This window comes from Rhynchophorus ferrugineus, unplaced genomic scaffold (assembly GCF_030347505.1).
Source record: "Rhynchophorus ferrugineus isolate W39M unplaced genomic scaffold, kcgeb_rfMv2 rfM8, whole genome shotgun sequence".
Taxonomy (NCBI): Eukaryota; Metazoa; Arthropoda; class Insecta; order Coleoptera; family Curculionidae; genus Rhynchophorus; species Rhynchophorus ferrugineus.
Genome location: NW_027472587.1, coordinates 12,235,225 through 12,249,884, shown reverse-complemented (window position 1 = coordinate 12,249,884; position 14,660 = coordinate 12,235,225). Strand labels below are relative to the sequence as shown.

At 32.4% G+C, this 14,660-nt stretch overlaps 2 protein-coding genes across 3 annotated transcripts; one reads left to right on the top strand and one right to left on the bottom strand.

The window, feature by feature from the left end:
* The first annotated feature begins 53 nt into the window (after positions 1 to 53).
* Pngl (N-glycanase Pngl) lies at positions 54 to 2,733 on the top strand. Its single transcript, XM_076411512.1, has 10 exons — positions 54 to 440; positions 515 to 652; positions 714 to 767; positions 821 to 986; positions 1,049 to 1,230; positions 1,285 to 1,467; positions 1,527 to 1,849; positions 1,906 to 2,198; positions 2,249 to 2,407; positions 2,462 to 2,733. The coding sequence occupies exons 1-10, from the start codon at positions 225 to 227 to the stop codon at positions 2,626 to 2,628; spliced, it is 1,881 nt and encodes a 626-aa protein (XP_076267627.1). The 5' UTR covers positions 54 to 224; the 3' UTR covers positions 2,629 to 2,733.
* Positions 2,734 to 4,950: 2,217 nt separating this feature from the next.
* On the bottom strand, positions 4,951 to 11,552 carry LOC143200802 (spermine oxidase). Of its 2 annotated transcripts, none has more exons than XM_076411519.1 (5): positions 11,341 to 11,551; positions 9,882 to 10,161; positions 7,466 to 8,027; positions 6,141 to 6,343; positions 4,951 to 5,237 (listed from the first exon to the last, which is right to left on the bottom strand). In XM_076411519.1, exons 1-5 carry the CDS (start codon positions 11,519 to 11,521, stop codon positions 4,988 to 4,990), a joined length of 1,476 nt encoding a protein of 491 aa, XP_076267634.1. In that variant the 5' UTR covers positions 11,522 to 11,551; the 3' UTR covers positions 4,951 to 4,987. The 2 variants fall into 2 exon arrangements, with proteins under 2 accessions (XP_076267634.1, XP_076267635.1); XM_076411520.1 differs by lacking the exon at positions 4,951 to 5,237 and adding an exon at positions 5,391 to 5,524 and having other exon boundaries at positions 11,341 to 11,552.
* Positions 11,553 to 14,660: the final 3,108 nt, after the last annotated feature.

Sequence of the window (14,660 nt, the reverse complement as noted above, 5' to 3'; positions counted from 1 at the left end):
CAAATAGTAAATCAAAAGAGTTTAAACTATAACATATATCTGGTATAGCGCCTAGTTGATAGATAACTGAATATACAGTTATACGTGTGTATAAATTTCGCTGAGTAATTCATTTTATAAACTGATTTTTTATGTATTTTTGATAATAATGACATAGAGATATGATATTTATCGAGTTATTACTTGTAGTATTGCACGGTGTTTTATGTTAAGCATTCGGAAAAATGAGTTTTGTCGAAGTGCTTGATAAACTAGGACAAAATTCTCAAGATGAATCAAAAGAAACTGTTCGAGTTCTACTTAAAATAATAGAGAACATTTTAAATGATCCGCAGAATCCCAAAATACGTACGTTACAAAAAACAAATGCCAACATTTCTAAGAAAATTATGCAAATTAATGGAGGATGTTTGTGCTTAAAACTGATGGGTTTTAATGAAGTAAGAAACTATTGTGGCATATTATCAATATTCGTACCATAATTATATATAGGTTTGATTTTGCTTTATTGTAGAATGACCAATGTTTTACACTACCTTTAATGTCAGATTTATCGCCGTTAAAGGATGCCAAGGAGACCCTTTCTATATGGCTCGAATCTATTAAAATATCCAAGAATAATCAGTGTTCTAATGATGGAAGTGAAATTCATGTAAGATTATTTGTTTACTTTTTACTGTTAGTATAATTACTATGTGCGATATATATTTTAGAAAGTATCCAGTGATCATAATGTGAAAAAAATAATCCTTCCTCCTATGGTTTCAGTAAGTAATTTTTTAATAGTTAAAAATGTGTTTTCATCAACTATTCATTTTAGCTTTTCAAAAATAAATTTCTTCATGCAGTAGAGACATGCTTTCATAAAACACTCTATTACAAAGATAAAGATCTACAAATAAGAGCGAAAAAGCTTATACCTTTAGAGCTTCTTGAAGACAAAGCCCAAAAGCGATTAAGAAGTATTCAAGAACAGGTTAAACTTGGTAAGAATAGCAATTATTAAATTGTTGAATTAATTTCAATTATATATAATTTTATATTTAAGGGAACCTTCCAGATCCTAATATTTCTGTTCAGGATATGTTAATTCTTGAAATTCTTCAGTGGTTTAAGGAAGAATTTTTTACTTGGGTTAATTCGCCCCCTTGTGACAGTTGTGGGGGAAAAACTAATTTTTCTCATTTTGATAAGGATAGTAAATTACTTGAATATGCTGATAGAGTAGAAGTAAATATAATTTTGTTGATTTATATGGCAATTCTCTTATTGCAATTATTTTAGATGCATAAATGTGATGTCTGTCAGATATTTACGTCATTTCCAAGATATTTTGATTTAAATGTACTTTTGGAAACTAGAAAGGGTAGATGTGGTGAATGGGGCAATACTTTTACATTGATATGTATTGCCATGGGTTGGGATGCTAGATTGGTGGTAGATGAAAATGATCATGTATGGACTGAGGTAAATTCAGTACAAGAAGACATATACTGAAGTTTCAATTTAAGTTGTTTTTAATGTAGGTTTATTCTTATGCTCGGAAGAGATGGTTGCACTGTGATCCTTGCGAAAATATTTGTGATAAGCCACTTATTTATGAAGCGGGTTGGAAAAAGAAAATTTCATATATTATAGCATATTCCCCAGATGAAGTACAGGATGTTACTTGGAGATACTCAAGTAATCATAAGGAGGTTTTAAAAAGAAGAAATAATTGTACTGAAAGTGAACTAATTGATGCCTTAATGAAATTAAGAGCAGCTAGACAGTCTACCTTGTCTCAATCGCGTAAAGAATATTTAACCAGAAGGATTTTAAATGAATTAATAGAGTTAATGGTTCCAAGGTATTTCATTATTTTTGGTTTCTGTATCGTCCAAATTAGATCTATTTTTATTTTAGAAAGCCCCAAGACGGCGAAAATCAAGGTAGACAATCTGGAGACTTAGTGTGGCGACTTTTGCGTGGTGAAATTCAACACAAGTCTGAAAACTGTGTTTGGACAATTAACGATAACAATTTACTTCAAGGCACATTTACTTTAAGATATAATCCCTCTAATGATATGTATGAGAGTAACGATGATGAAAATAAGATCAAACAATTGAAAGGCTGGCATTTAGGTACTTTTAGTCATTCAAATATCATAAGAAAGGAGGAAAAAGACTGGAAACAAGTTTATTTATCAAGAGAGAGTATGATTTTGGCAAATTGTTTTTTACTAGTTTATAACTTATTACTTTAGGTAGTGACAGTATGGGAAGTATTGCTTGGAAATTTGATATAAAGGTTAAGAGCAAAACGTTAGACACGATTAAAGTAAGTTTTCCATTCACCACATTTGAAAACGGCGAAGTTAATGCAAAACTATTTAGTAAAGATGCCAGAGAAGAAATACCAAAAGGTATGATGATTTGAGTTATTAAAGATGTATCATATTTAGAAAATATCTTTTTAGATTCGAAGTTATTAATAACACAAAAGTTCTCTAGTCAAACCGATATTACTGTTATTGCCAATTTGGGAGGTGGTACTGGAGATGTTGCATGGCAACATGCTCAGTTATTTCGCCAGAAACTGGAATGTGACAATTACCCATTTTCCATAAGTTTCGTTTTTAAATAATGTATTTGTTATGTAGTTATCAATTGTTAAATATAAATTGTCATTTTTAAAGTTTGCATACAAATAATTGTTTTGTTTCTTTTTTGAGTAAAACAGTGAAAACTATTTTGTTTTGTTTTCCTTTAAAAAATTATAAGGCAGCTGTGATTTCATTTCAGTTCATTATAGCTTCTTTATGATCAGACCCCATATAGAGCTTCATAGGCATGTGAAATTCCTTGAGCGTTCAGCAAAATAATTTATATTTTTGTAGTATGGAGAGTTGCATAATATATGAAGGGCTGCTTAGTAACATTATAACATAGGCGACAGGACAATCCATTTACTGTTGCGATAGTCGCGGGTTCGAATCCAGTTGGGGCTTGGTCGTAAATTTATGTTTGTTATTGTTTAACATTTGTGATTGTCCTTAGGCAAGAGTACAAAATCCGACAAGGAAAACCCAGGTATCACCAGGCTGGGTAAGACCGGATGTCTTCTGGGATGATTTCCAAGTTGGTCATTAGCTAGTCTGTGTAGTCGAGCTTAGTTCAGAGCTCATGTTAATCTATAGGTCCAGTCCAGATAAACTCTCGTTTGTAAAACGGAGACTTTAAAATATAAAAGAACAACAATTTATTACTTCATTATAACTCTTTAGAAACTTAGAATTAAAAATTTTCAAATATCGTAAAAAAAGAGGAACAATATTAGAAACGAATGTATATGTCAAGTGAATTATTGTATATACTTTAGGTGGTTATAATGTTAGTGCTGTTTCCAACCCCAACAAAACACTTGAATAGATTAAAGTTAATTTTCCATATACCTCATTTGGAAGCGACAGAGTAAGAATATCACTATTCCTACTAACTACATGGACTGTTAAGAAATAATATAATGGGATTTCATAATCTAACCACCGTTCATTAAACTAATTAATTTATTATAGTATGGATGGTTGCATAATATATGAAGGGCTCCCAAACTTTCATCTTTAAAGACTTCTAGAAAAGTGGAACATGATATTATTATATACATAGAATTATTAAAATTATTATTATACTTTATAGAATGCGGGCACTTAAAAACGCGTGGGATGGACATATTTGTTACATATTATTTTGATTATATATTGTTATTTGAATTAATTATTAGTTTTTTAGATTATTAAGTTTATTTATATTCTGTACTAAAAATATTAAGGATCCATCACGCATTGCAATCTTTAAATACGTTTTAAAAAAGTATTCAAGTAAGTGAAAATTTCATAAAAATGTCAAAATTAATTAATGGAATTTGAGAATGACTTCACCGAACGATAGAACCGATTTGACTCTATTTATTCAATCGTTTGAATTAATTTTAAAATACATATAAAATAGATGGGGTTCTATTTGATTTAAAATATTTATATGTCACTTTAACATATCATATATTTTTTTATTATGCAACTCTTAATACTGTAATTGAATTTTAGATTGTCATTGTCATAATTGGGTTAAAAAGAGTCTATGCAATTAAAATTTACTCTATTTCGGAGTTATAGGCATGAATTAAATTTACATTACGTCTTCATTTTTAATATCCCTTTGTTATTTTTAGTAAAAATTCCCTAAAATATTTACATGTTTTATGGATTTTCTTTATTTGTATGTAAAAACTTCAGCCTTCCAATTACTCTAGCCTACTACTCCAAAGAAACTACCTCGGATGTTAACTCATGCGGTATTACCTATTATATACTTCGAAATGTCATATGTGTGCACTAATATTTACAGTTGTTATATAGCAGCTGCGAGAACAGATGTCTCCCGACTATATCTAAATAGGGGTTATTTTAAAATTGCCCCACAGCTGTGGGTCTTGTCAAAAAGCGTGGGAACTTCCAGTCTAAGTTTGAAGTTTATATTTTGATATTTCTTTTCCAATTACTTTCCATTTAGAATGCTTTGCTGGAAGTACTGATTATACAGTAATCATATTTAACGGATGTGGTTTTTTTGGTGTGGATGTGGTTATGTTTTCCTTGGACTAAAAATAAACCTTAGTTCAATATAATAAAAATTATTCTTGCGTTATTGTTTGTTAATATATATTTCATCATCAGCATCTATGGTATTAAATTGAATTTTTTTCATTTGATTTAAGGCATATTTTACTGATAACGTGACTTTATATGACATTTGTTGTAGTAAACTACAGTTAGCTATTTTTAATTGAGAAATTAGTCTAAGTGAACAAATCATAGTAAAATGTCCGAAAATAGAATGGATGTTGGATGATATATATCTTCGAAATCTTTAATATATGTTGTTAAATGCGAAATAACTCAACTTTAACTTGAACTTAAGTAAACAACTTTTATTGACATAATATTTTACTTGTTCTTACTGTAAAAGTTTATTAATCTGTTTGCTTCTCTATAACCAGATTCAATTGCTCCATGAACAGTGGAGAAATAATGGGAATGAGTTGCTTCGCCAGCAAATAAAAGTGATGGTGTGCCATCGCTCTTCAACAGAGGTTCTGCCAATAATTCTGGTAGATTACTACCCCCTGCAAGATAACCTCTCACCGATTCGTATGAGTAGGTGCCTCTAAAGTGGGGATTAGAGTACCAGGTAGTTCTGTAATGCAATATCGTTATAAGAATAAACAAAAAAAGAGTAAGTATTATTAACACACCACTCAAAGTCCTCAGCCTAACTTATCAATCAGCAGTTTTTAGGCAAAATTCAACTTTATTCATCAAGATTTCTGCTCTATTTGAGGAGTGATTGAGGAGGAGATATTCAGTATTCAGCTTATTCCTCTTTTATATATCTTTTCCACAGAATCATTCTTTGTTTAAACCAAATCTCTTTCCCTAGAGAATTTTTTAGCGACATTTGCAAACAGGCTGTACTAACTAGTACTAGAATTTTGGATTTAAGGATATACTTTAGTTAATATTCGTTATTAATGATTTTGATTTAATCAGCACCAGTCAATGAACAAACCTCCGAGACCATATCACAGCAAGTGATGTTTGAACTTTTCATTGTTATGGACAGTTTTTACCGAATTATATGCAATCAGTTGACGATCTTTTTGATTCAGGAGTGGATTAATGGATTGATGGGTTCTCCACTGTTTATATATTTCGCTTATAGTGTTCTAAATCATTCATGCATTGAGGTTTTTGATCGACTCTGAACACGGCTTTCTTGTTAAAAATGTTCTAATGTATTTAACTTCTTTGCTATCTTAGGCAACTTATTTGATTTTATGGACTACTTATGAGACTTTCTGCAACTTCTAGTGGGTATCATCTCTTAACCGTTCTTGTCGATGGAGTCCGAGAGAAATTGACACGTTAAAATCATTCTAACTTTTAGAGTAACAGTCGTGACATTTTGACACGTGTGGTTTGAAGCTTAAGACTACTAGATTACCTTTCGAGAAAATGTTAAGAGGTTTAAAATATTATATATATGTCGGGCTTGCAACTCACTGAGCGGTGTGCTATATATCGAATACTTTTTCCATACCTTATTATTTCTTCTGGTGGTGTAACATTATAATGAGGAGAGAAAAATGCATTTAGTGTATATGTGACTCCATTTTTAATTTCTTCTTCTGATAGTGTTTCTATGTACGGTATGTATTTCCCGGCAAACCAAGCGATAAGTACCTTTGTGTTGTTCTCGCCGCGGATTATGCCACTTATGGCGGTAAGCCATTCCAAATTTGCCTAAAATTGAGTGAATTACAACGTTAAATTACGGAATAAGTAAATTTTTCGTGGTATTAAAAGGAAATAAGATTGCAAACCTTACTACGTTATTCTTCATAACTTTTGTTCATCATTTTATCACTTGATGAGACTTGGATCTACCACCATGATGTTGAATCAAAACAAAACAGTGTTAGCGTACCTTTTTAAGTTGGAAGAGAAATTTTGTTCATGTATCACCTCCAAACTCCAACTTTTAGACCACTGTGCACTTTATTGGATGTAAAAATTCTCGAAAAAAGACCTGGTTTATTGAAGGTAATCAATCATCCTTCAACAAAACACATCTTGATTGACATTTATGGTTCGTTTTATAACTCCATTTATTTTCTGGTACTACTGCAATGATGCAATAGCTGAAGGAAATTAAGAGAAATTATATTGAAAATTAAAAACATTTTTGCAGGTAACGGGAATGTGTGGAGAGGTGTGGTCAGTGGGGAGGTATGGCCACTCCATATTTGTTACTGTGTACTGCTGTGTAAATATTTTGAAATTATTCGAAGTACCAAAACGAGTTTTATTGTGTAAAACCCACATGATGGGTGATGGAAAATGGATTTATTTCGAATACCCTAAGCGCAAAAAATTATGGTTATCACCTGGCGAAACTGGCCGATCGACTCCAAGCCCAAATCATTTTTTCGACAAGAGTTGCGTGGTGTATTATGAACCGCTGAAACCTGATGAAACGGTTAATAGTGATCGCTATCGACAACAAATTATCAATTTTAACCATTCAATGATCGAAAAACACGGTAAAATGATTATAGAGCACCATAACATGCCCTCTCATGAAGTAAAACCGGTCAAGGAAGCGTTGGTAGCACTTGGATGGGACATATTGTCGCACCGCCGTACTCTTCAGATCTTTCCTCATTCAACTATCAACTTTCGGCATCAATAGTACACTCGCTTACAGAGAAAATGACTCGATGAATGGTTTTGCTCAAGAGACAAACAATTTTTTTGGAATGGCATCCATAAATTGCCTTAAAGATGGACAAGATGTATAGAATCAAATAGACAATACTTTTATTTGTATTTTTTCCTAAAAACTGGTAATAAAACAATACAGACCTGTTTAAGCTTTTGTATATCTTTTGTAGTCCAAATTAGGGGCCAGCTGGAATTATTCCGCCACCAATTACCAGAAAAACGCATCACTATCTTCAGTATCGCCCCAAATCCGATATTTTTAATGGCTTTGATTTTAGTCTCAGGCAGAATTGGTTTAAACAGTTTTTCGTGATCGGCTTTCAAAACTCCCAGTGAAGCTGTGAAAATTACATGACCGGCTTCGTATTTGTCGCCGTCAGTTGTGGTAACAATCAACGTTGACTCATTCCAATTAGTGATATTTGCAACCTCCTTTCGTAACAATATTTTGTCGTCAATGGGCAGCTGGTTTTCTATTTTAGGGAATTTCTGCATCATTATCTCCAGGATGGTTTTGTACCCACGTCCGTTCCAGTTCATGCCTAAATCTCCACCACATTTGGTGTAGTTTGACGTGATATTTAGGTCGTTGAGGTCGAATGGAGAGTCCAACGCGCTCAAGCTGTTTTTGATCCATTCGTATGCCTCTTGAAATATCTCGGATTGATTCGAGTTCGTGGCCGATTTGGGAAACAATTTTGATCTGAAATATCAATCTGATTAAAAAATGATTGCAAATATTTTGGTTGATACATATTCTGTCTTGTATGGGTCTATATGGGCACGTGACAATTACCAAAAAGCAGAAGCATTTACTGAATATTTAGAAAAAATTTTCAGACCAAACGAAACTAATATTGAATACAATTTGCAGGACATAGAAGCCTAACCTAAGTTGTTAAAACTGATATTAACTCCAGAAAATCACCAGGCTACGATTTAATAACAGGAGAATTAGTGCAAAAAATACTAAGAAAGGGAATTATAAAACTCACCAACTTGATCAATACAGCATATAGATTAAAATATGCCCCAGGCATTTGGAAGATGGCGGAAATTATGATGACTTCCCAAAACCTGGGAAGTCACCAAATGAATTAAAATCCTATAGACCTATATCACTATTGCCAGTAATATCTAAGATTTTTGAAAAACTCCTGTTGAAAAGAATAAAACCGATCATAGAGAGAAACACCTAATACCAACACACCACACAAACTTTGGGTTTATTACCAAGCATTCAACAATTAACCAGGTCCACAGAATAACAGATATTATTGAAAAAGCCCACGAAAGTTTCGCATGAAGGTCTTGTTCATAAACTACAGAAAATGCTACCAAAACAATACATCGAACTATTAAAATCATACATTACAACCAGAATGTTTAGAGTCAATAAAGAAGAAGCTTACTCTACAATAAAATAAGCTATAGCAGGTGTATCACAAGGAACTGTACTGGGACCCATGCTTTATCTGCTCTACACTTGTAATATACCACAAATGGAGAAAATTACAATGGTTACATTTGCTGATGATACTGCGATTATAGCTGTCGGAGAAAATAATGAAGAAGCCTCACGAAAATTACAACAGGCAAGTGACAATATAAATAATTGAACACAAGCTTGGAAAATAAGAATTAATGAAAGTAAATATGTACATGTGCAGTTCACCTATAAACAGGCCGTACAAGCACCAACAACATTAAATAATACTATCATTCCATATAGCAACAACGCTAAAATCTAGGAATGAATCTTGATGCGAAACTTCGCTGGAAGGAACATATAAAGAAGAAAAAAAGGAACTGGAATTGAACTATAGGAAAATGTACTGGCTAATTGGAAGAAAATCACAATTATCAGTATATAATAAATCGCTATTACATAAGCAAATACTGAAACCTATATGGACATACGGAGTTCAATTACGGGGATGTTCTGCAAAGAGTAATATAAATAAAATACAAATATTTCAGAACAAAGTCCTGAGAGGTATTGTGGGCGCACCCAAATACTATAGGACTGATTACCTACATCGAGACCTTCAGATAACCACAGTCAGTCAAGAAATCAAAAGAATTGCAAGTGGGCATGAGGAAAGACTACATTCTCACGAGAATATTGAATTATTACAGCTTTTGGATACCACCAGAACAGGGCACAGACTCAAAAGAATCAAATCATCTGATCTTGTGCAGTGTTGTGTAGTGAGGTCCATATAATAAAATATACAGAAGCGACATATATAAACATTATTTCACCAGATACGGAGATAGGGCCGATGGTCCTCCTAGTTATATATCTAGAGTTATTGATTGTGAATAAACCGAGAGATTTTGGCCGATAATTCCAGCCTCCCCGGATGTGGATAGCTTCACACAAACGTGTCATAATTCCTAATAATATTCCCTGTCGACATTTTCACCAGTGAAGTGAGAAAGATCTATAATGGTCAACATCACGATTACAATTCTTTGATTAGTGGTATTAATATTAAATTTAATAAGAACCTGACGGACTTGAAACTAGAAATATTCACTAAATTAAACTTACTTAATTTCTAAACATTCTCCAATGGAACTGACGTTCCTGCAGTTCTCTTTGGAGGTCTCGTCCGCTTCCAACGATTCCTCGAATTCTATGATTTTATTTGCTGTGGATCCATCCAAAATTTCTCCGTTCGATCTCAAGAAATGGATCTGACTGTCGGAATGTCGAAGTACGTCCAGATCTTTAGCAAGCGAATATACAATGTTATCCTTTTCCCCGTGGCAGTATTCAGCTCCAAGGTCAATGAAAGCGTCGCCAAATTTTATACTGTTAATTCGACCTCCTACAATTTTTTTTATATTAACATTAAATTATTTTAACAGGTCAATTGAAACGTCCCCGGCCTGACACATAGATGGCTCTACTAGAATTAAATCCATATGTTTTTAGTTAGCCCCAACCCTCAAAACATGCGTGTATACATTCGATAGCTGTCGGACCATTAGTTTGTGAATTATAGCATTTTGAGTGAAGCAACTTTTGTTATTGTGAAAAAAAAATGGATAAAAAGGAATTTCGCGTGTTGATAAAACATCGCTTTTTGAAGGAAAAAATACAGTTGAAGCAAAAACTTGGCTTGATGCCTAGTTTCCTGACACTGCCCCAGGAAAATCAACCATCAAGGATTGGTATGCTAAGTTTAGACGTGGTGAAATGAGCACCGAAGACAGTAAACGCAGTGGACGCCCAAAAGAGGTTGTTACCGACGAAAACATTAAAAAAATCCATAAATTAATTTGAGTGACCTTAAATTAAAATTGAATGAAGTAGTAGACACTCTAAAGATATCAACTGAACGTGTACATCATATCATTCATGAATATTTGGGTATGAGAAAGCTCTGTGCAAAGTGGATGCGGCGCGAGCTCACTTTTGACCAAAAACAACGACTAGTTGATGATTCGGAGCAGTGTTTGAAGATGATCAGGAAGATGATGATTTTTAATGTACGTTTGGCGGGACTAGCAAGAGATCATGTACTATGACCTGCTTCCTTACTGCCAAACTTTTGAATAAGATTAAAATAAACAACTTTGAACAGTAGGATAGGAATTTTATCAAGCCACACACATCTTTAGCGATTCGCAAGAAGATGCGGAAGCTTGGCTGAGAGGTTCTTATGCGTCCATCTTATACTCCGGACCTGACACCAACTGATTACCACATATTTAATTTACTAGTGAGAAAATACACCTCAATAAAAGCTTGTTAAAATCGACTTTATTAGACCTATTATTTTGAAATGAAGATTTCCTCTGTTTTTCTGTCAAAGATCAAGCACTATTCACGAAAAATGAACTTACATATCAACTAACATCAAATACAGCTATTTCAGGATTATTTAATATAATACAGATGTCATATAATAAAAATCATATATTTTTTATTATATCTCATGAGAGAAGCTGCCCTTACTACCCCTACCTCCACTACATTGTATTTACTTATATATTCTACTTACCTATTCGATTCTCAGCTTCCAATATCAATAAATTCGTATAACCATTTTTTAAAAGTTTGGTGGCTGCTGCTATACCTGATGGCCCACTTCCCACAATAATTATGGATGGTATAGCTTCAGAATGAACTTGTATCGTTCCGCTTAAGAAGAACGCCACCACTATAATTACATGTGATATCATTTTGGAGGCGCAATGAATAGTGACCAATGAGGAATGATTTAGGGGGACTATATATAAACACGGAGATAACAACGTTAAATTTGAAAATAATTGACCTATAGATATACTTAAGGCTTTTTACGTTATTATATCAGGGTCTTTTGTACGTTATGATATATTGGTTGAAATGATAACATGTCGTACGCTATATTTTTCGTGTAAATTTCATCATACTTAATATTTTGAATGCTTCATTCATACAATCACTAAATTATGAACGTGTTATACCAGGTTATTCAATAAATACTTGAAAATGGACCGAAAAAGAAAAATTGATTTATAAGTGAGTTGTAAAAACGACTTTATCTTTTAAGCGATATTTATTGAAACATTCAATTTTTGAATATACTTCAACAGTTTTCAATATACTTATTCTAATTATGGTCCAGTAGGGATGATGACAGATTTATAATGTTAAACCCATGACTTGTAGAAAATCGCTTCATTAAGTTTGTTTAAAAGTTTAAAACTAAATTTGTCTTATCGTGAATCTTATTCTAAAGTCTGTATATGTTCTATAATCAGATTGTGTAGCAAATTGTTACCGTGTAACTATTGTCAATTGTTGGAGTCATATCTTTTCGGAAGAAAATTTTGGAGTCTCGACATTTAAAACTATTTCGGCTAGAGTTCTTCAAGGTAGGGTCTTAGGACCTCTCCTGTATCTGCTCTACACTGCTGACATACCTAACAACAAAATAAATACAACTTGAAACCTTTGCTGACGACACAATTTTTATGGCAAACGACATATCTCTGCTCAGGGCAATAGAAAAAGTAGAAGTGGCAGTCAACAAAATCTAAAAATGGGCTAAAGATTGGAAAATTCAGCTTAACAGTTCCAAATCTGTTCATGTTAATTTGCATTGCGGCGAATAATAAAAACCTAATTATATCACTCAATAGATACCCAATTCCTCAAGCGGAATCGGCTAAATACATCAGCATCCAAATTGATGGTAGATTAAATTGGAAACATCATGTTAGACAAAAAGCAAAACACATTAGAACCAAAATAAAACAACTATACTGTTTAGTCGGAAGATACTTTCAACTTGATCTAAAATCAAAGAGATTGATTTATTAGACAATCCTAACGCCAATTTGGACCTAGGGGTGCAAATAAAGGGGTTGCACTAAAAATTCAAATCAATTAGTCATCCAATGCGGCCAAAACAAAATTCTTCGATTAATTATCAATGCCTATCGCTGCGTAGCCAACGAAGAATTGCACGATGACCTGGAAATCAAATGGATTTGTGAAGTTCTTTGAGATTAAATAATTCTAAAGTGGAAGCATTACAACTACAGGACAACGCGCAGGATATCAGAAGATTGAATCGAACCAAACCATACGAACGTATATAAAATGTATACCTTTAGTGTAAATTATAGCTTAAGTTATTATAATTTTATAATTGAGAGGAATCCATATTGATGTATTTATCTCGCACTCGTCTTGCTTGTGAATTAATCCAACTACAAATGAAATGCAGTAATAAATTAATTTATAATTAAGATTGTACTAAGCATATCTAATAAAGATGTCATAAAAAAATTGTTGCTCAGATTTCACCACAGTGACAGAATTATAGTTTTATCAGGAAAGAGGTAGAAGATCATCGATCAAAATGGCAGAGAACCATTAGTTTTACCATTAGTTTCAGCAATTTATAGTTTGTAATTTAGAAATAAATTAGAGAACTGTATTTATACGAAAATAGGAATTTCTTCATTTAATACCATTAATTAGTGTTTCTTTGCTCAGTATTTGATAGTTTAATTGACTTATAATTGACCTCCTTTTTAACGAAATAAAAGTAAAAAATAAGTAATATTAAAAAAGAAAACGCAATTAAAACTGAATTGTAAAAGTATGATTATTGGAAAAACCAATTACTTTTCTCATTTATCAACATTAATTAAAGATTTATTATTAGTTTTGAGTGGATGGATTTATTGATTTGATAAAATAGCATTTATAATTACTTAAATAGGACCACTGTAATGATTTCTGATCTAAATACATAGCCGAAAAGGAATATTCGATTATTTTTGTACATTTTATATTTATAATCTCTAGTAGAGGATTCGAAATAGAAACCTCCAGCACTGTTTAGACTCCAGCATAGCTTTTTCTTCAGACTTGAACAAAAATATCTTTTATTAACACATCATTGGAAATATGGAAACAGTCTATGAGGCGGTATTTCTCGTTTTACATATCTCTGTTGGAGAAGATCCTAAGTTACTCTTATACACATTACACATGGTCTACATATTCACATTATTTGATGTAGTACAGTTAGTTTTTCTTTAAACTAAAAAAAAACATAATCTATAAAAAACTATTTCAGTTTTTTTAACTGAAATGTTTAACTTAAAGTGAATCAAATATATAACGTGTATCTTGCTTAGTGCATCACCTTACATAAAAGACAGAGCAGATAAGACTCAAGCTCAAAAAATTATACTAGTTTGTCGGAAGATATTTCTAACTTGAACAAAAATCAAAGAGATTGGTCTATGAGTTGATTATAAGGTCTATTTAGACTTATAAGGTTCAAGTATGGAGTTAACCTAAGTTATCAAACTGACTAGTAATCCAACGCTGCCAAAACAAAGTTCTTTAAATAATAATCAATATTTATCGCTACTAACCAGCGAAGAACCGCACGATGACCTCGAAATCAGATAGATTCACGATGTTATTCAAGATATCGCCCTAAAATAACATAGAAGGTTACTAAATCAACGTAACGGTACAGCAACGTGGAAGCGATAAAGTTACTGGACAACACACAAAAATCAAGATTGAAGTGAACCAAGTCACACAAATTTGTATAGTGTATAAGTGTTTACCCTTAAGTTTAGCTTAAATAGTCTAATTTAATTTTAATTTCTTCTTGTTTTGGTTGATAATTGATGCAAATACAACAGAACAATAAAATAAATTAATTTCATATATTAATATTGCCTAAGCATATCTAATGCACATAAGATGCAATAAGAAAAATTATTGCGTAGTAATAAAGATATAGCGTTAAAAATATATATTACCTGCACTTGAATCGTTATTTGACAGAGCTTCTGAAAAGGG

Excerpts from the sequence above, each read along its gene's own strand:
- Pngl (XM_076411512.1), top strand. The coding sequence starts at position 225 with ATGAGTTTTGTCGAAGTGCTTGATAAACTAGGACAAAATTCTCAAGAT. Across the intron at positions 1,468-1,526 it reads ATGATCATGTATGGACTGAG|GTTTATTCTTATGCTCGGAA; the intron begins GTAAATTCAGTA and ends TTTTTAATGTAG. Across the intron at positions 1,850-1,905 it reads ATAGAGTTAATGGTTCCAAG|AAAGCCCCAAGACGGCGAAA; the intron begins GTATTTCATTAT and ends TTTTTATTTTAG.
- LOC143200802 (XM_076411519.1), bottom strand. The coding sequence starts at position 11,521 with ATGATATCACATGTAATTATAGTGGTGGCGTTCTTCTTAAGCGGAACG. Across the intron at positions 10,162-11,340 it reads GGAAGCTGAGAATCGAATAG|GAGGTCGAATTAACAGTATA; the intron begins GTAAGTAGAATA and ends AAAAAATTGTAG. Across the intron at positions 8,028-9,881 it reads GGAGAATGTTTAGAAATTAA|ATCAAAATTGTTTCCCAAAT; the intron begins GTAAGTTTAATT and ends TTGATATTTCAG.